The following is a 21,749-nucleotide window of genomic DNA, read 5'->3' as shown; positions in this document are numbered from 1 at the left end:
CTTAACGTTACCCTCCCAATTACATTCAAGAGCCTTGCTCCAAACTAGTTCAAACAGCAGCTACAAATTAATAGGATTAAAATGAAGAAAGGAGAAAAGGTCTTCATTCTGTCCAAAGGTTTCAGAAAAAGACCACCAAAATCTGGTTAGGTGGGTCATAACAACATCACACAAAGAGCCTGGTGCCACGTACCTGTCATTGGTTTACACTCCTCTAAACTTTCATTGATAGCCATACTCTCCCATCTGGTACAGAGATGGCAAAGAAACTTGAGAAAAATCCAGTCTACAGTAGAGTAGAAAGTGAAATCCTTCACTCCAACTTTCCAGAGCACTATTCCAATAAGCAACATGGGAAAATATGTAAGTATCCAAACACAGGCTCATGTTTCTTTCATTCATGGCCAGTGCACGTGTAGTCCACCCTCAATGACCTGCCCAAGCAAAAAGAAACTGGACATCAGGCTGACTCTAGAACTGTACAAATTCCAAGTCACCTCCACTACAGCCTCCTTAGCTCCTTGTTCACCAACAAGGTGTTCAAACTCATCAGTGTGGCCACTTCAAAGGGATTGGGTCTATTCTGACACTGCTAGAAGAACTTCTGCAACCATGACAAGGTGCCTATAAGATGATGCACAGATTCCATTTATCTCAGTGTTCCTCAGGTTGTGCCATGCACAGTGAACTTTCTTCCGAGGCACAGAATCCCTCTCAGATACCATCCTTGCTGGTCTCCTTTAGGAGCCCAGCCCCAGCAGTACAACCACTAGAGGAAGTTGGATGGGTTAGCAAACAGAGGAAGGAACCCCCAATCTAAGCTGGCCAGACCCACAAGCTCATGAATCAACTTTCTTCCTGCCCTGGGGGGAAAAGCGGCAAGAATAGGGTAGTGATCCATGGATCGTGATTCCTGGCTTCCACCGGGCCACACAGATCACGCCTAAGTGAAACGAAGTGAATGCTGAGAATTCTGTTTACCAACATACATACCTGGTAAAACCAGATTTCCTACAATGGCAAGGATAAAAATAAAGTCCGAGAATGCATCAGACACTAGAAATGTACTTTGTGTTACATTATTGAATCTGAACTCTGGGCTACATGTTTCCAAAAATGGTTCAATGGAGATGCATCAGTACAATGTTGCAGCTATTTTTCTTTCTTTTTTTTTTTTTTAAAGAATGGGAAAGTCCAATTTTTTTTTTTTTTTTTTCATTTTAGACAAAGAGGCTAAACGGAGGGGAGGGGTAGGAATCCCAAGCAGGTTCCATGCTCAGCACGGAGCCTGATGCAGGGCTCAATCCCACGACCGTGGGATCATGACCTGAGTGGAAACCAAGAGTCAGATGTGCAACCAACTGAGCAACCAGATGCCCAGGTGCCTGTTTTAAATGCTCAAATGATCTTTTATGAAATGGTGTTAGATGAGGATTATTTTATAGTTCACACCTAACAGAAGTAAAAAGTCAGCAATTCAAAGTTTATGTTTAGGTCTTACCTATCTGGAAAATTTAAATTCTGGGACTACTTGCTTACTCCATCCAGAGCCACTTAAGTGAGGGAGAAATTATTTTGCCCACAGAAGCTGGGGATGTGCTAAAGGTCACACAGCAAGAAAGTAGCAAAGTCAACTTAGTATATCCAAATCACCAGCTAGGCACATAGGCCAGGATGCCTTTTTTTAACTTTTACAATTATTTATATTGAATTGGTGGTGACTCCAACAATCTAGAGGACTCCATATGAACAACTCTGAGGTCATTTTCTCCAGGAATGTACTTATGTGATCAATTTTTCCAATTGTTTAACATCCTTTTGATTATAGTTGACACACAGCATTACATTAGTTTCAGGTGTACAAATAGTGATTTAGCCTTTCTACACATCATGCTATGCTCACCAGAATGTTGTCACCCTACAATGCTATTACACCTTTGGCTATATTCTCTATGCTGTACCTTTTATCTCTGGGACTTATTCATTCTTTAACTGGAAGCCTGTATCCCCCTGTATCCCCTCCTCCTCCTCTTCAGCCATTTTGCCCATTCTCCCGAACCCCCTTCCCTCTGGCAACCATCACTTTGTTTTCTGTATTTAGAGGACTGGATTCTGGTTTTTGTTTTTTCACTTGTTTTTAGATTCCACATATGAAATTACATATTTGTCTTTGTCCATCTGACTTATTTTATTTCAGTAGGTTTTCAACAGTGGCTGCACCAGTTTGCATCCCCACCAATAGTGCATTAGTGTTGCTTTTTCTCCACATCCTCAGCAAGACTTGTTATTTGTCTTTTGGATAGTAGCCACTCTGACAGGCGTGAGGTGATATCTCATTGTGGTTTTAATTTGCATTTCCTTGATGATGAGTGATACGGAGCATCTTTTCACATCTTTTGATGCCTTTGAAGTAGTGCATTACGCTACATAACTCCATGAGAGTTTATTTTTAAAGGTTTTTAAATATATTTTAGAAGACCTATCACTTCTACTCACAATTAAAATAGAATTTAGCTAAACGAGGTTTATAAAATTGTTTCACTGCTTTAAAGCTTTAAATAAAGCTTAAATGCCATATGCCAATTTAAGGGTGGGTATCCATTTCTTTAATACATGGGTGAAATTTGATGCCTACAATATAAAAATAACTAAATAAGCTTTGTGAATAGGTATAATAGTACAGGCCTAGCCCGCTTTTTAAAATGAAGGCCTATTGTGCACATGACTGTATAGGCTCTGGTGAGAGTAACGTTTCCGTCAAAGAAAAATTTTTGTCCTAGGCCAACAAACCCCAAAGTGGGCAATTTTGAGATTGCACCAGGAAAAGTCAAAGACATTAAGGGTGAGGACCATGTGGCACGTGGTTTTATGATAAAATGAAGACCAATACTTGTGTTCCCCTTAAGTGTTAACAGGACACTAAAAATGAACAATTTTCAAGCCTGTTCTTCCACAGATTTTGAAAAGCTTGAGGGTGCCAAACAGTTTCTCATGAATGTCCCTATACTGGGGGAGCTATTCGTGGCAAACCACCTGGACAATGGTTATTTCTAGACCCCTAATTGATCATAATGCTAAATGTACTCTCTTCCAAAGTACCCTCATATGTAAAATCTGCAGCTAAATTCAGCCAATTCCCCCCATAGCGCCATGACCACAATTCTGGTTGGTTCTCGTAACAAGGAAGTGGCCTGCCCATTAATAAAAGACAGGTGCCTGTTAATGATGTGTACTGGCAAACAAATCCTTTGAAATTCTTCATGGCCTTGTCCCCCTCACACCACCTTGGTCTGCTATTTTCACGTTCTTTCTTATTGAAAGTGGACTCTTATCTCACTTTCCTAGTAGCTGCATCTAATCCATCATTTGCCAATAGGACTCATAACTTGCCTTTCAGGATCTTCTTATTCTGTTTGAACTGGCACTTGGTGTCTAGGGAACTAGAAGAGATGCTGAATTAATGAGCATGGTTAATTTGAATTCTCAAGAGTGGTTCAACAGACCAGGCTGCTTCGAACAGAAATCTGCAACTCAGATATTCTGACCTTTTAAATGCCATCAAAAGTGTAATGTAAGTGTGCTTTACTTCTGCCTATAGTAGCATAAATCAGAATAACTGGCTTAATTAGTTTTGTTTGCAACAAGCTGAGTTATTAAAAAACACAGCTCCTTGAGAGCAGTTGGTGTTACCATCTGGCCCATCCCCTTGCTCCTGGTCTCTTTCCCTTCTGTTACTTGCAATCCAGAAGCTGACACTTCTCCAGACACACAGCCATTTGGGCTGTGAATGCAAGTGGATATGTGAGGACGGGACTAAGGTCAGTCCATCTTCACAAGATTATTTATCTGGAAGGAATATGGCGTTGAAGTGGGGAGGAGGAGTCCACGTGGAAGGAAAAAGGGCAGTAAGGTTTTGGCCTCTTGGCCTAGGAGCAGACTACTCCTTCCATTAGGACTACACTTCAGTAGTTGTCCATAGAGCTATGAACGCTCTACCCCATGTGGCCTCAGAGTTTCCCAAACAGATGTGAGGTCACCAGCTACACCACCAGGTCTACTCAGTCTACTGATGTTCATCTAGTCTCATTCTTACCATTGCAGTGCTCTCATTCTCTGGAAAGCCTATTCACCAGACTCGAGTGGAGAACCATTCTTCCTCCATTTAGGATCATCATTAACATTACCCCTACTTCAAGCGGCCTCTAAGTCTAGAGGATTAAAAGTCTTTCTTATAAAATGAATTCTGTGCCTTTGGGAGTCAGCTTGATGTTAGCCTCCTGCTAACCAGCAATTGGCCTGGGACAATTCATGGAACTTCTTTGGAAGTCATTTTTCTCCCTCAGAAAATGGGCAGTTGAACTGGATAAAATACAGAGTACTTTACAGATTTGTGTTCTATGATTTTCTGACTTCCTGAACCAAATACAACTATAGTGTCCTAATTTCTTTCTGTTCATCAGCATTAGGAGATCTATTCTCCATTGAATAAATACACATGCATGTATATTTGTGCTTACATTTGCATATAAATATTCATCACTAATTAGGTATTTCTAATGGAAAGAGTACACCTACCATGCCCCCAAATGCAATTCATGCTTCTCATCATTTTTGAACCAGCTAGCAATTATGGACCCTCAGGAAGCTATAGTTATATACAATCCAGATCAGGGGTTTCTTCTAAAAGCCAATAATTGTCAGGAAGAGAAGACCTTTCAGTTTCTTTAAAAAAAAAAAAAGACTCAAAGACAAAATTATACTTTTAATGCAATAATGAACACACTGGACTAGAGAAACCAACTCACTCAGGAAGCATCAGAGACCTTTGAATTCAGGGCCAAAAGTTAACCCAAACATTCCATCCCTTAACTATATTAGCAAGCAAAAATATTTTGTTTGCGAAATTTTGAAATGTACAGAATCACCCTTTGTTTTATGTAGCCGAAAATGAAATTGACAGATAAAAAAGTCATTCAATCTTAAATTCAATACATTTAATGTTCTATTAAATACACATACAAGAATACTAAGTACAATATGGGCGTGTGGGTATATGTACAGACAGTACAAATAGAAATAGTCTTTGAGCAATTACCAAACCCAACCTTTCTCCCTAACATAGTCCATCTTATAGAAAAGCCTACAGTAGGCCTAAGTAAGGATCTGCATTAAAAAAAAAAAAAAAAAAGAAACTAAAATATTATTGCTGAAGTTTTTATTTATCTGGTAATTGAATGTGTGCCTAGTTTCAATCCAGGTCCAATCCAGGTCACATCCCAGAACCTTCTGCACCTTTCTATAAGGATTCAGGTACACATGGGTGCCTAGGTGGCTCAAGTTGGTTAAGCGTCCAACTCTTGGTTTCAGCTCAGATCATGATCTCACTGTTCATGGGAGCCCTGTGTCAGGCTCTGCACCGACAATGCAGAGCCTGTTTGGGACTGACTGACTGACTGACTCTCTCTCCCCTGCCTCTCTCCCCCCCTTACCCCCCCCACCTGCTTGTACACATGTTCTAAAAGTAAATAAACATTAAGAAAAAAAGGGTTCTATAATACAAAACTCTTTGTTATGTGAAAACTGTAAATGGCCACCCAACCATGTGGGAATACCCAGTTACGGTCTTTTATCTTGAGGACAAACCAGTATTGCCTTCACAAGGCCAATAATGCAGTCTGCTATTCCTCTGCCACTTTCTCAGACACCTCTCCTCTCTACTGATTAAAGATTTTCTGGCTCAGAAAGAGCAGCCACTCTTGTTATTGGCAACTCTTGAACAGTGCTCTAAAGATGAGGTCATTTATATCAGGGGCAGCAGTAACCTGAACCTGACTCTTCTGCAGATTAGAGTCTCTTACAAATTAAGAGCTGAGATTTCATGCTTGTATTGTCAAGTGTCCTGCGATCTAGATATTAAATGCCAAATTTCCTAGAACTCTTAAAAACCAACTCATTTCGGAGCATGAAATAGTCTTTATTTCTTAAGTATTCAGAACATAAAATATTCTTTATATTTCCTAGAATCAAATTTAAAATAACTTTAAGTGTACACAGTTTTTCCCATAAACATTACATACTAAAATATTATCAAGGGCAACCTGGTTGTGCCCAAATACCCAAGAAGCAAATATTTCTGAGTTTTTATATTACAGCAGTATCTTAGTTATCTTAAGTATAGTCAAGACCCAGAAAATAAGAGAAGCCTTGAATAGCCAAAGTACTTAGTGATGCATGGCACGTGGCCCATGCACTATAGCTCACGCATTTTACTGCTAAAAGGACACTTTAAGGTCACTCACTCCTACTTTAAAAACAATTCTAATCAATGTGGTTATCCACTTTCCCAAGGTATGACCAGCCATTAGAGAGAGAACAAAACTCAGAAACAGCAGAGAGAAAAGAAGTTCAAGTCGGGCCAGCGAACGGCAGCAAGGACTTCTGCTGGTACTTGATGTGACTGAAAATCCATTATTTACAAGTAAATATTGAGCAAGAAAATAATAGTCATGGGGGGTGGGCATCTGATGTAAGAACTCCCACTTCTACCTACCAGAAGAGTCTGATGCCTCTAAGCATCAGAAGTGGCTAACATTTATGAAGATTTTAGACCTTAAGGTAATAAATTTGTCCGGAAAAGTTACTCTATCAAGTATACACTGACCCAATAGGGCTACACAAACTTTGTTATTTTTAAAACTCTGGCAAAGTTTATCTTCACATTCTTTTTTCCAACCAGTGGAGTTTCACTAAGATCACTACACCATTGCCTCCAGAACCATCTATCATTGCTGTGAGTAGATGTATATAGCCTTATAGAAAAATCACTGTATTTGTACTCATTTGAAACCTTTGAAAAGTTATCCGGTGAAATGGAATACTCACCCTGATTTTTCACTTTTTCATGCTTTTTAAAAATTATTTCAATTAAAAAGATAAATGCATCACTAATTCAATGATTTTTTTTTTTTTTGCAGTTTTATCTTCTTGCAATGAACCAAAAACACATTCAGTTGACTTCAATTGGGTCTAAAGAACATAACTATAATCAGCTCATAGCAGCAACTGGCTTACATGACTAGATGCCAGGTGCATTTGAACACTGGTTTGACTAAACAGAAGCAAACTGAATGTTTGGCACGGTTCACATACAAATTTACTTATTAATATAAATATATACACAGATAATCTCCTTTGTGGAAAGAAAAATGGTCCCCTAGATCTAAAGAACTTCTATGACTTTATTATTGCCAATGGAGTTAAAAACCTTAAATTCTACTAGAAAATACCTTTCTAGGTTTTCCAATAATAACCTGCCTCTCAGCAATTTCTTAAACTAGATTTCCAAAACCAAGCTTTCTCTGTCACTAAATCAAAACGTATTCTCATGAAAAATGCACTAAGCTTTGCACACACAAGTATAGTACGATAATTGATTCTATTTTTCAAAACTTCTTAAACTATTGTCTTATCGAAATGTGTATGAGGCTACCAAATTACCATACCTAAAGCTTAAAGATAAAAAACCTCATCTACTCCTTTATCCACCTACATGCTAGTTCACACAATAGAAAATACATTCAGAGATGCTAAATTTAAATCCGTTGTTGGTATTCTGTAACTGTTGAAATTTTTCTCCCAAGAGACAATTTCTATTGTCCAAATTCATTCATAAATGATGTTCTAACTTTTTCTAAGCAAAATAAAAGATTTATGAGAGCAATTACTCATGCCATAGTGCACCACTACTTAATTTACAGACAACCTTGCTTCAGAGGATTCCTGCTGTCCTCTTCCACACACAGGTTATCTTACCCCTCATAGACAAGGTCATTCTGTGTTATCAGTGTTTTTCATTTGCTCATTAATAACCTCAACAGAGAATAAGGAGAAATCTGAAAACTCAGAGTAAAACTTATGAGCTAGGAGATGTGAAATGCAGCAGTCTCGGTGGGAAATATTCATTAGCACTGCAGGCATTGCGTGATCTACATGCACCATCGGCTTCCACTATACAAGGGTTAGAAATCCATGTGCTTCTCTTTCAGTTTGGATGTGAAGGCTTTAAAAAGTGGTTCTGAACTACTCAGATGCCAGAGTCTCCCCGAACTAACCTAATAATCTCATCCACCAGAACCACAAATTTTCAACCCATACCCCAACCATACCTGAGAACCTTGAGAGTGGGGGAAATGAAGTTTTACAGAACTGGCTGGGGTCAGTCCTTCTCAATCCCCGAATTCAACAAAGGAAGGGAAGATGTTAACTTTCTTATTCCCAAAAAGCTTGAGCTCTTCATCACTTCTCCAGCTCTCTCTCATTCTCACACCCTCACACACCCCTCTTATACAACACACACTCACCCAGGGCAATGGTTTTCACCTGGTCTACTCATTAGAATCACCTGAGAATCTCTTCTTGCAATGTACCCAGACACAGGGCAGACCAATTCAATATGCATGTGGAAGTGGGGCCCATGCACTGGTAATTTTGCAAAGCTACCACAGTGATTGTAATCTGCGGCTAGATTGAAAAACACTGTTTTCTCTGAAGGAGTGGTTTTGAATCAGGGGCAATTTGACTGACTCCCTATCCCCTGGGGTCTGGAGACTTCTTTGTCATGACAGGGGGATGCGTGTGGGTAGAGCCCAGAAGGCTGCTAAACCTCCTGAAATACAGAAGACAGCCCACTCTAACAAGGAATGATCCGGGGTCCCAATGTGAATAGTATCGCTGTTGAGAAGACCTGCTCTAGAAAAAGAACTGATGGAGAAACAGGGAGAAATAGTCTGCTCTCTCTCTCTAGAGATATCCTCACAAAAGAAGTTAGGATGCCCTTAAGAAGGTTTCAGGAGGGAGACCACAACCCTGACTCTCCATCCAGCAAGGCTGAGGGTAGTTCTAAATGGACCCTGCCCAACACAAATGAACAGTTTCCTTGGGGGTGCTCTCATTGACCAGGCTGTTGTTGAAGGAGAGCATGAGTACTGTTCACTGAAATGTGCCCTAAGACCACAAAGTAAACAAGACCCACCAGGATAATTATGCAATTTTTTTAGAAGACAGTAAACAACAGAGGACCGATTCTTCATTCCTTCTCAGTTGGTGATAACCAGCAATACGTGCCCCTAGAATTAAAATAAAACTACCTTTATTACTTTTTCAGCTGGATTCATAATGCCCAAGAGGTGAACTACTTGTATGGGCTTCTGAGCATCAGAATCATCTTTGCCTGGAAAGTCAACAACAAACAGCTATTGCTGGAAGGACCCTGAATCATCCACAACAACCATGACTTAGGCCAAGAAGCTACCTATTCAAAAGCAAAGATCTGCCAGCTGATAACTGGAAGCAAAACCACTTGGTTTCATTGTGGAAGGGAACATTTTCACCTAAGAAAGTTTGACCCAACCTTGGATTTCAATGGGATCAGGGAAGTGAACGCCCCCATTCGCAAGAAGGCTATCCATGTGTGTACAGGTCTAGATAAAAGTGGCTCTACAATTACTTTAATTACAAATCTGGTACACAGCAAATAACCAAAATGAATAGACAAATGCCTTAATGTCTACATGTAATCATGTTTAATCTACTTCCTCTTTGTGCATGGAATTCTCTGCAAATTGAAAGGAAACAGTTGAATAAAGAACTTCTAAAAAATGCATTCACCTCATGCATTCATGAGGTATTTTTTTGTTTTGTCTTTGCTTTTGTTGTTTTTCAATCATCTAATTTAAACACGGCTATATAGTCTTGGATATTTTTAAGAGAGGAAAAATCCCCAAAATTCATTTTTGTATCCAGGTGGAATTTAAGTTAATTGTCTTAACCAAAGGAACCTCTTGGATACCAAGTTCATCAACTACTGGGTTCACTGAGTTTGTCATAAGATGTAAAGATGTCCAAGGCACTGTTAAATAAAACAGTACAGTAATTGTTTTCACTGATGTTCCATTAGCATGTGTATCTGTGTCTTTTGGAGGGAAGGTTACAAGTAGGACAATATTCTGCATTACGTTTCATTTCGGTTTCATTCTGCCATAATGAAGACACACTTCCCACCTGCTTTCACCTACTACTTTTTCTTCAAAAACATGCAAGTGATAAAGGAGCATAATGCAGGCTGAAGGCAGAGTGCAAGTTAGCACCTCCCTCCCCCAGGTGGGATATGTGTGATATTCCTCAGGCAGTCCTGGCTGCCCAAGAACAAAGGAAAGGAAAGAAAACAAATGGTTAACTGATAAAGATCACAGTCAGGCAGGACATGGGTCTCCATCAGTTTACAAATATCTTAGTAAATTACAAGAAAAAAGGCAATCTTATCAATAGCCTAATCTCCAGAAACCTGTAGACTCAGTTTCCAGGAGCCCCCACATCACCTTTCCATAGTGATTTGGGGAACAAAGGCAAGAAGGAAATGGCAGGTAAAATTATATTTCTTTATAACCTGCAGCAAATACTTGAGGCAAATACAGAGTAGAACATTGCTCCAGGAACTCCCTACTGTCTTAATGTTAATGTTTTGCTAGAGGGAAAAACAACCTTAGCTTGACAATGGCTAGGCCTCCAGTATCCTTGAGTCTTCTTTAGCATACGAATATCTCTTTGGAAATTTTCCATTTGCCTTTCCGTCTCCAACTCCATAGTATAATAACCAGTCACTCTTCACAGCTCCAGTGCAGCTCTTTCTTGCCCATGGGCCCTGTCCCTGTGCTTTAATAAAATCCCCTTTTTGCACCAAAGATGTCTTCAAGAATTCTTTCTTGGCCCTTGGCTGGGGAACTCCCCACCACCCCAGAACCTCATCACAAGTGCTCACCCAAAACACTCATTATCTCACACCAACTCCAAACAGAATGACTCTATAAATGACTCAGCAGATCTGCAATTTGGGATTTACCTTGTGAATGGTTCCTACTTGTTTCTATGCCAATGATTCAACCAAAGTGTGCAGGGATTAAGAATATGAAAAGTCATGTCTTACCATCCGTATCAAAAATTAATTTGTAACAGCAGGATAAATTCAAGCTACCAATGCCCAAGTTTATAGGCTGACGATCCATAAACATCTCAATGTGCCACTTATTTTCCAACTAATTATTGAAATAAAAATGCAATGCAAATGCACTACAAATATACTTTGGTAAGGATATCAATTGTCAGAAGATAACTTACATAAGAATGAGAAAACCTGAAGTAAACATAAGAATTAAATACAGTGTTACTCTAAATACTGCATCTATGTCACATCAAATTTTTAACTAAATAAAATGGTTAAATATTAAAAATCATTTGCCGGACCATGAAGTTTATCTGAATCCGGGCAATAATAAACCATGGTGTGATGTCATCCACATCTAGAAATATACCTTACTTTATGCAAGGCATTGCTTAAAAATTGCACCTGAAACCTCCTCTTGTGAGTTAAATCGTGCCTTCATTAAACTAGAGGAGTTCTTTATTTAAAAGAGCACACTGGGAAAGAAAAGAATTGTTTCCTAAGTGAACTACCTGCCCCCAAGTAATTTGGGGGGGGGGGGTCAAGATACAGAGTTTCCCTAAAATAGTGCACATGTTTACTTCTCATGCTCATTAAAAAGTAATTGAGAAATGGAAAAGCCATTAACTTGACCTTCCCATTAACCCATTACTCCCTGAAGACAAGCTTCCTGGCCAATGGCTCACCTCACCACGGTAACACAACTAAGATATCTTTTTAAATGACTTTCATCTTGTGAGAAGTGCACAGCCAAGGCTGCCCACAGCAATCAGGGCAGCGTCTGGGTCGGTCCTGGAAAGAGCGAGGGGAAGGCGCAACTTACAGAGTAAGAGCCCTGGCCAGCCAGCCAGGAGGCCTCAGCACCCAGAGGTGGCTTCTCCCAGCTTCCACCTTACAACCCAACCCAGAAAGCAGCAGCATTTCATCTTCCCCATGCTTTCCATTCCATTTGCACTTAAAAGAACACTGGATGCATTAGAAGCCAAGCTTCAGGACTCAATTTTCAGCACTAGGAGAAAAGGATTAGGATAAAATGGGATCCAACAGGTAAATCCCCAGGTACAGTATTGAAAATTTACCCCTTCATGTCACTGCTAGCATTGGCCACGTCCACCACTGCTCAGAGCTCACTGCACGGAGACTCTGTAGCAGCTTTCAAATAAAGCAAAAAACCTCAGGTATTTTGGATGAAAAAAACCCCACAGTTTATAAAACCAAACATTTTAGTTCTAACTCAACCATAAGTAACAAAAAAGGATTGGGAGGGCATTTTGGTTTTATTTGTTTGTGTGTTTGTTTTCAGAAACGATTTTTTTTTTTTCCTCTCTGGAATTCAAAGTGATTCTAGAACCAAGATGCAGAAAATGAAACCTCTTCCAAAAAGGTTTAGGGTCAGGTTTAGAGCCACCTCTGCAAATGCAGTGGATGTTACACTTTGAAAACCAAAGGGGAGTCTAAATACATCAGTACCTTTTAAAGAGGAACGTTTAAAAAATTGGGGAGGCCACCTCACAGTGTAAAAGAGCATGCTATTCAAAGTACGTTTAGGGGAGTCTGGTGGGGGTGGGAGATTTTAGAGCATGGAGGGAAATCATTTGATGTGTTTCTCATGCAACCAACAGGAAAAAAATTCTCCAGGTAAAGTAAGATCTATAGGCATTCAGAAAACATGGCCCCAAGCCTGTTTGGGGACACCGTATTTCTTTTTCAATGTTATTGTTTTTCATAATAAATACTCATTTATTTATGCACATAAGCTGTTAACTGGATTCAAAACCACTCTGGGTCAGCGGCTGGATGAGAACCCCAGTAGGAAACTGCACACAACTAGAAAAACATTCAAGTTCAAGATGGAAGAACCTTAGCTTGGTTCTCTGTTTATCTTCAATAGGCACACATCTCCTCCTGACCACTCAGGGTCCCATGGAATTATCATTCCTCTCCTTCCCCTAACTCCTCATCCTCTGTTCTTCTCCAGGCTTATTTGACTGATAACTGTACAAACTACAACAAATGGAAGGGAAGAAAGACAGCGAGACTCCTCTCCCCAGCCCATCCCCGTCCAGCGCCTGCACTTCCTAATGTGGCTGGAAAGCCCTTCACGGTTCATAACTCTCTACTGAGCTGTCCCAGCCAAGGCAGCTCCCCGGCACGTACTGACCCACCGTTCATGCCACTGTAGACACTCCGGTGATGGGGTGACACGTCCTCCTGCGCCTGCCTTCGGAGGGTGCCCTCCCTGCTGCCTCCGCCGCTGCCTCCGCCCACATGTTTGTGATCAGGGCTCCCCCCATAATGCTGTTTGAGGTGCTCGGGGCTGGTGCCCCTGGGTCTGGGTAGATGCTCCAGGCTCCCACCGAGGGCGTGTTTCTGAAGATGCTCGGGGCTCCCTCCGCTGTGCCTGGCATGTTCAGGGCTGCCCCCAGGCCTGTGCTTCTGAAAGTGTTCTGGGCTCCCGCTCAGCACATGCTTGGGCAGCGTCTCGGGGCTGCTCCCGGGGTGTGGGTGCCTTTGCTGTTCGGGGCTGCCCTTGCACAAGGGTTTGTGGTGCTCGGGGCTGGGTCCTTTGAGTGCTTTTGGGTGATCCGCGGTGCCGGAGGGTCTGGGTTTCTGGAGATGCTCGGGGCTGGTGCTCCTGTGCTTGGAGTGCTCTGGGCTGCCCTCGCCCCGGGGCTTCTGCAGGTGCTCCGGGCTGCCGCTGCTCGCGTGCTGCTTGTGGTGGTCGGGGCTGTCGGTGCTGCCGGTGCTGGAGGTGCTGCTGCCGTCGCCCACATCCCGCACGTAGGGCGCCGTGGAGGCGGTGAGCTGGCACAGGCTGGCCTGGCTGTCGATGGAGCAGCGGCTGCCCGCGCAGCCCGCGCCCTTTTCCTCATCCAGCAGCACGCAGAGCTCTTTGAGCTCCATGTTCTCCTTCACCACCTCCTCCTGCTTCACCTCCAGCTCCTTCAGCTTCTGCAGGTATAAGGCCACTTCCTTGTGCATCACCCCAGCCGTGTAGCGGCCCAGTCTCTGCCACTCCCGGGACACCCTTTTGCCTTTCTGCCGGTCATCGTCCAGGAAACAGCAGAGGTCTCTCAGCTCCTGGTTGTCCTCCTGGAGCTTCTGGTTAATATCCTGAAGAGAGAGACACAACCATTCAAGGGAGGTGCACATCTGAGGCATCATCAGGCTCAGACCTGCTGGGAGGGAGGCTGGAATTGGCGGATTCTCTGTGATGTTAGGGGAGGAGGTGAGAAGAGGAGAGGAAGCTGATGACCTGTAGCCTTGCATAAAAATAACAATAACGGGCATGGGTTATGCCCCCTGCCCAATGCTTACTTGCATCCTGTCATCAAATTGTCACCAAACACTTGGGGCGATAATGATTATTATGGTTCTTTTACAGAGGGGGCGACTGGCCCTCACTAAGCTTCACTTGCCCAAGGCCATCCCGTCAGTATTTAGGGAGCAGTCAGTTAATTAACAAGAAACTAGTAAAAAGCAAGGACCCCGTGTACTGCCGTCAAGGAAGAAAATGGCTTCTGTGACCGGTGAAATGCTTAAAAGCTCTGAGGCAACAGGCCTTCCATCAGCACAAATATGCACTGCCTGGTGTTCAGCCCTTGACATGGGAGGAATGGCCCCATTCCCTCAGGGGACCAGCACAATTGCCCTCTAGTGGCATTTCCATCCTGCACCCCCAAGCCCTACTTCCTGTACCCACTGCATGTCTCCTAGGCATTCCACATGAAACACAAGCAACACCAAGCTCTTGTGTCATAGCCAAGCTCTCCTCCCCAAATTGCACCTCTTAGTAAACGCCACCTCCACCCATCCTGCTGCCCTCTCTAAGAACCTGTGGTCATGCCAGCTCCTCCTTCTCCCTCACCTTTCACTTCTGAGCTAAATGGGTCTTTTGGACCTTACCTCTGACATTTCGCTCGTCTTGTCACTCCCATACATAACATGCTTAAATGCACCTCACTGCCCTTAGGATAAAGTGCAAAATCCAAGTCTCCCAAGACCCCCAATCCTCTTAACCCAGTCTATTTCTCCTGCAAAAATGGTGGTCCACTCATTCAGTCACAAGTGTCTAGTAAGCATCTATTATGTGCCAGGTATCAGTCCAGGTGCTAGGGACATATCAGTGGCCGCAGCAAAGATTTTGACATCCTATGGTGGATGTCAAATGTCAGATTTCATTCTGGTGGGAAAGACTGGCAAAAGGCCAGTATAGAGCACAATACCATGTCATGGTAAGTGCTGGGCAGAAAACTAAACTAGGCTAAAGGATACTATTCTTTAAGAGAAGGCACCTCACCGACAAAGGAGAACATTTGAGCAAAGACCTGGGTGAAATGATGGAGCAAATGTTTGAAGGAAAATGATCCCAGGCAGAGAGAAGGGCAAGTATTTGCCCTGAGACACATGTGGCTGATGTCACAGTGAGGCCAGTGTGCCTAAAGCACAGGGAGCTAGGGGGCAGAGCTGGGAGAGGAGGTGGGAGAGATGAGGCCCAAGGGGGTGAGTGTTGCGGCTGGGTAATGCTGGGCCTTGGCAGCCACGAGGACTTTGCATTGTTGGAGCCCTGAGGATAGGAGTGAGGATAGGGTTCATTTTGTAAAGAACCACCGTAGTTCAGTACAGAAAACAGACTGATGGAGGCGGGCGGTGGATAGAAGAAAGGGAAACAAGATAAGGTAAAAGCCAGGAAAGATCACGAGGAGGCCACCAGGCTAGTCCGGGTAGAGGGAGACGATGGCGGCCTGCACACATGGCAGCAGCGGAGGGGGTGAGACCTACCCCCCACCCCCACATCATGCACTGAGCCACACCAACAATGGCCCGGTTTCAGGGCCCAAGGAACAAGCCCTTCCCCTCTTTCACTTGGAATGTACTCCCCTAACCTTCTGTACAACCTAAAGGTCTCACTTCGTAAGTCACTTCCCCAAAGAAGCCGTCCGTGACCACAACCCCCCTATCTAAAGGAGGTCACCTTGTACATCACCTCCTCGATTTCACCTCTGTGGCACTTATTACAGTTATTGGTTTGGTGGCGATGGACCAGGGGCAGTTACGGGGCTGCTACCTAAGATCTCCCCTGCTTTACAAAGCCGGAAGACTCCTGGTCTTGTGACTTGGTCACCCAACCCAGAACTAGAGGCACTCAGAGTGGACACTCAATCCCCTTAAACTCAGATTCGCTCCAACAGCTCGCCTGCTACTTGTGAGAAAATAAACTATAAAACAGCCACACCCTGCACCTCCTAACAGTCTTGAGGTCTAAGATGGGAGTCATTTCCAAAGCCTGAGGAAGAAAAGGATCTTGTGCAGCGTGGTTCCAACTCTGATTCTAACTCTTGGCATCCTGACTACTCTGTCTCCGTGTTTCTGATGCCCGTCTCTTCTTTCGCTTCTCACTACCACTTTCTGACCTCAGGCCTGGCCGTTTCCAAACACCTCCACCTGGCCTCCCTGCCTTGGTCCGCCCCATCCTCGAGCTTTCCTTGCCCACCGGATCCAAGCTCTCCTTGGCCAGACTGCTCTTCAAAATCACCCCCTTAATGTTATGTCTCTCCTGCGGCAGCCCAGCACTTCCCCTTCACCAGGAAAATGAATAAACCCTTTGGCCAAGTCAGGAAGGCTTCCTCTCACCTTTCCACCTTTAGCTCCACCTACATCAGCTAATTATGAACCCTGATTACATCTAACTTCTCCACATATGAACTTGCCTAAGAGAAGAGATTCCTCTGACAAGTCTCCCCTAGCACTAGAACAGCCACTGCTTGCAGCAGCAACAGGCATACATGAATGAACGAAGTAACTTTCCCACCCACTGCTTACTGCCTGTAAGACACTAGCTGGAGAACTTACTGGGCATCATCGTTTTTTTCTTCAAATGTAGATGTCTTAGCTTCTGGGGGGACAGAGTACATTCCAAAGTCTTTTTTGTGTGTGTAGTTGACGTGCCTGGCATGGTGCCTTGCGTACAGGAAACAATATATGTTTATGGACTGACCAACCTTTTAAAGCCCTAGGTCAGTGGCCAAAACAGGATATAGCCCCAGCTACTGAGAAAAGATTTCTTATTCTTGTTTCAGTAAGCCCCTGAGAGGTTGGAGTCTACGGTTTTAAGGGAATAAATGATCTGTTGACACTGATGCTTTAAGGGAAATCAGAAGCTGTGGATATTCAGAAAAAAGAACACTAAAAAATTAATCTTTCTAAGCTTCAAAAATTATTCTACATTTAGTTGAATCCTGGCATTTCATAGGAAGTTCAAGCCATGTTCTTTTCCATTTCCAAATGAACTTCCAACTGCAAATACTTCCTTTTGACTACACACAACTACTCCTGATTTCTCCAGAACTGGGAAATAAACAGGACCTATGTTATCACGAGCTTCATGGAGTTAATGCCTTTCCAAATGGAGTATGGCATATACTGCCCAGAATTCCAGTTGGGGTAGAAGGGGTATTGGCCCATTTCATTTTCTTTATCAGCACTCCTTCTTCCAAGAGTAAATAATAGTCTTGGGAATACAAATTTGAGCTATTTCCTTTTCCTTCTGTGGAATAGCTAAGCAACCAATTCGATAATAATCTTATAAGCCAGCTTCTTCAAATCTGCCACATTAAGATCTGGGCTTTCTTTTTCAAAACACAAAGTGTCCTTTTAACATTGCCACTGGCCACAAGATGTTATCCATCTGTCTAAAGTGGACTTTTAAAAGATTAAACCCACCTTACGGCATAGCACTCAAAGTTTCAAACATAAGACTCTCAAGTACTATATCTTTGGTGAAAGAATTGTTCTAATCTGTTATTTTTCTTCATTACACGGAGGGGGATTGGTACGTTGGGGAGCAAAGAGGAACATTTATGTGATGCAGACAACAAATCTACAGATTCAGTGCCCCCAGATCTGCCCCCTGTCCCCTGAAACCCCAAGTCAGAGCAAGCTGAGTGTTGGTATGTGCACAGCAGTGCATAGATATGGTTCTCAGAATCCAATTCCTTATAACATCAGAACCAAAATCTCCTTTCTTCACCCCTTTCAGGATCACATGCTCTAACTACATAATGTCAACTCGCCCAAAGAAAAGAAAGCCAGCCTATTTTAAACATTTTATATCTATGTGACCTTGAGAAAGCTATTTAACCTCATCTATGTATCATTTAATCCTTGACAAACCTTTTGTGGAGTTAACATCCCCATTTAGCAGATGAGAAAACTGAGGTTTGGAGAAGTTAACAGGTGCCCAAGATGTCAGACTCCAAATCCTTCATCCTTCCGCTGCCCCATCCCGCTCTGCCTCTTAAATGTTTAAACACAAACAAGTCAGCCAGTGCTTGGTTGGACCCAGTCTCATGCCCCTCAAAGGAAAAGAATGAGTGCTCGCATCTCCCTATCTCTATAGCTGCAGTATCATCTAGTAGCCTTGAAAATATTTAGATGCAGTTGCAAAAGCGGATCACAGATAGGAGCATAAAAAAAAAAAAGAAGTGTTGTGGCCTTAATTACCCTAAATTTACAGTCCTCAACTGAGAATCCCAAACCATCAGAGCCAAAAACAAAACCAAAAATCCTTCCTTCTAGTTAAGCTGAAATAAATGAGTGCACATATCATTTACTCGGGCAACCACATTAATGGATCACTAGGGTGTCAGGGATGTTCAGAAAGTAACCAGCCCCATCTCTCTGAACTTGATAAGGAGATGGACAGGAAAGCCTTTTTAAGCCAGGTCATGAATCTAGACCACCAGGAGGGTGGGATGAAACTGCCTTTAACTGGCCTAATAGGTATTTTTCTAAATGAGGCTACTAGAATGAAAACCAGGATCCCCCACCACTCACACATAGCACACCCCCCAACACACACACACACACACACACACACACACACACACACACACACACAGGCAATCCATACAACCCAAAAGAACCTACAAGTATTTCTGAGTTATTATGTCAATGCCCCATACTATTCAAATCTTTAGGAAATTAATTGATTAATTACTTAGTTAAAAACTCTTCCAAGTTACATTATAGTTCAAACCATGGAATAAGATTAAATTAGAGAGTTATGAACTATACCTTTGTCCAGCTTTGCCTAAGAAACCCAACCCTGGAGATGCACGGCTACACATTTACACGCCCTTTCCTGATGACAGTATCTACCATTTTTGTAGTCAAGTCCAGTAAAACTTCCCCTACATCATCATAACGTATTGTCACAACCCCCTAGGAGATGGTTATTATCACTTGCATTTTATTGATGAATAAAACGAGGTTCTGATAAATTAACTACTCAAGCTCACCGTCCTGGCAGATGAGGATTCTGGATGCACACCCACCTCTGAGATGATATTCCCACTACGCTAGCCTGCATCTATCTAATCCCCCAAGAGTGTGGTCTGGTGCTTAATAAATACTCCGTTAGTAATGAATTAAACCAAAGGAGAGTGTAAGCCTTGGGATTTTTCTGACTGTGGGATTTTCCTAACTGCACCCACTCTAGGGATATAGGACAGTGACTTGGGGCCCAGGAAGAAGGCCATCTCCACCTGCACCGAGCCCAGCACCCAGGTAAGCATCTGGGATCGGCCCCCTGCACTCCTTTTGGCCCCAGAATCCCAGAGCTGGAGCCCTGAGGTAATTAGGAAAGTGTCTACTGCCCGAGAAGTGGGGTGGGAGTGGAAAGGGGACAAGAACAGCATGTGCCTGCAGGAATTTTCTCCCTGACGTCCCTGTAGTGTTTTCGTTTGTGTCAGGCTTCCTATAAACAAAAGCTGAACAATGAGAGGAAGGAATACCAGGAGGCACCAGTGCAAGCATCGAGGAGAGGAAGTTTGTGGTGCTCCCTGGCAGGGCGGATCCTGGCCAAGGGTCTCCCGCAGCCAGGCTGGCCAGCACACTGCTGTCACACTCAGAGCTCTCCAAGGAGAAAAGAAGTTGGTGGGGTTTTGGTGTTCTTTTCTTGCTTTTTAATTTATTTATTTATTTTTGTTTCTAATAGCAAAGAGGGAAGGCTACTTCAAAAAGAAAACATCATTGGCTGACACTTGGAGTGGTACCTTTCAAATCCCCTTGTCCCCTTCAATGCTAGATGAAATTATAATCAAAGTCGGGGGGGGGGGGGGATGGGGGACAGGACCCCGGATGACGCCATCTAAACTGAGAGGAAGGAAAGCACCCACCGGAGCAGGTAGAAAATGAGAAGACAGAGCTTAAGCTCCTCTGCACTGGATGACACTCGCCAGCTCCAAAGGTGGCGCCTGCGACTTTTCCCCAGGCACCCCGCCAGTCCTCCCCAGCATTGGCGCCCTTTCCTCATCTGCTGGAGAAGTCGTGGTTCCTGAGCATCCGTACCGCTGACTCCCAAGGACAAAGATGCCCTGGACCCGCTCCCTCGCTCACCTTTTCCCTTGCCTACTGTGACCCGGCTCCCCAAACCACTGATTTTCCAGGCTTCCTAGGAAAATAAAGGTTCTGCATGCCCATCACCTCCCTCCCTACTTTTCAGCATCCTCGGCGCCCACTCCTGCCACAGAGGTCAAGTGAGAGCTCGACACTGGCTCGCCCTATATAGGGAAGGGGAGACCAATCGCTTCCAAAGTTTGGAAAAGTTTCCAAAGGGCTGGAGATGGGGAGCAGGGGGTGCTGACCAGGAGAATGGGGAGGATCACCTGTTGACGGAGGGAGGGAAAGTTTGCCTGGACCCACCTCCCCGGGGCGCCCCGCTCCCTGCCCGGCCCCGCGCTCACCTTGAGCCCGCGGATCTCGCCGAGGTGCAGCTGCAGGCGACGGTTCACCTCGCGGATGAGGTTGCTGTGGTCCAGCATCGCGCTCACCTTCTCGGCCTCGGCGCGCCGCAGGCTGCGGATCAGCTCCTCCTTGCTCCACTGCAGCAGCTCCTCGTCCGACACTTTGGACAGGTCCTCCACGGCGGCGGCGGCGGACGGGCCCGCAGAGGCTGGGGGACAACTTTCCGCCGCCGCCGTCGCCGCTGTGCCTCCGGCCGCCTTCGACATGGTATCCGCGCGGTGGCAGGTGCGAGTGGGTGGAAGAGGCAAAGCGACTCCCGAAGGCGCGGGCGCGGCGGGGCCGCCTCCGCCCACACCCCTGTGCGCTCCGGCGAGTCAGCTGCACCGCCCGGCGGCCGCTGGGTTGGGGCGGCAGGGGTCGCGCTGAGCGGCCATCCTACCTCGCCATCCCGGCGCGCGCGCCCGCGCACCCCCAGGGCCGGGCAGTCACCCGCGCTCTGCTGCCGAGGCGCGTCCCAACTCGGCGCAAGTCCATGGTGAGGGGCGCCGGGGAGCGGGCGCCGCCGCAGGAAAACCTCGGCGAGCGGCGGGGACGCCGAGGGACCGCGCCCCGACTCCCCTGCCCTCTCCTCCGCCCGGATTCGAGACCGTCGCCCCCCACACTCTCGCACACACGCGCGCACTTTCCTCCCCCTTGCCCAGCTGCAGCTCCGTCTACACGGCGCTCCTGGGGGAGTTAGGGCGCTCCGGGATCCGCGGCGCCTCCTGGGTTGCTCGAGCGACGCCGCCGCTGCTGCCCGAAGGCTCAGCGCGGCTGGCCTGCCTCGCTCCTCTCGCCGCCTTCGCTGCGCCCGCCGCCGCTCCTTAGGCTGCTCGGGAAAGCCTGGGATTTGCAGAGCCGAGCCGAGCCACGCCGAGGTAAAGGCTGGACCCGCAGCAGGAGAAGCCTGCAGCCGGGGCCATCTGCAGCCAGCCGCACCTCCCGCGCGGGCCGGACGCAGCTGCTG

General features: G+C 44.8%; 1 protein-coding gene across 2 annotated transcripts in view; it reads right to left on the bottom strand.

Moving 5' to 3' along the window:
• Positions 1–21,032, bottom strand: part of CCDC85A (coiled-coil domain containing 85A) — a 207,666-nt gene extending 186,634 nt beyond the window's left edge. For both annotated transcript variants that reach the window (XM_047854237.1, XM_047854236.1), the window contains exons 1-2: positions 20,743–21,032; positions 13,162–14,110 (exon numbers count right to left, since the gene is read on the bottom strand). In XM_047854237.1, coding sequence (XP_047710193.1) covers positions 13,162–14,110; positions 20,743–21,009 — 1,216 coding nt within the window. In that variant the 5' untranslated portion in view covers positions 21,010–21,032. The remainder of the gene's footprint in view (positions 1–13,161; positions 14,111–20,742) is intronic.
• Between the last annotated feature and the right edge of the window lie 717 nt (positions 21,033–21,749).

This window comes from Prionailurus viverrinus, chromosome A3 (genome assembly GCF_022837055.1).
Source record: "Prionailurus viverrinus isolate Anna chromosome A3, UM_Priviv_1.0, whole genome shotgun sequence".
Taxonomy (NCBI): Eukaryota; Metazoa; Chordata; class Mammalia; order Carnivora; family Felidae; genus Prionailurus; species Prionailurus viverrinus.
This window is presented reverse-complemented; position numbering and strand designations above follow the sequence as displayed.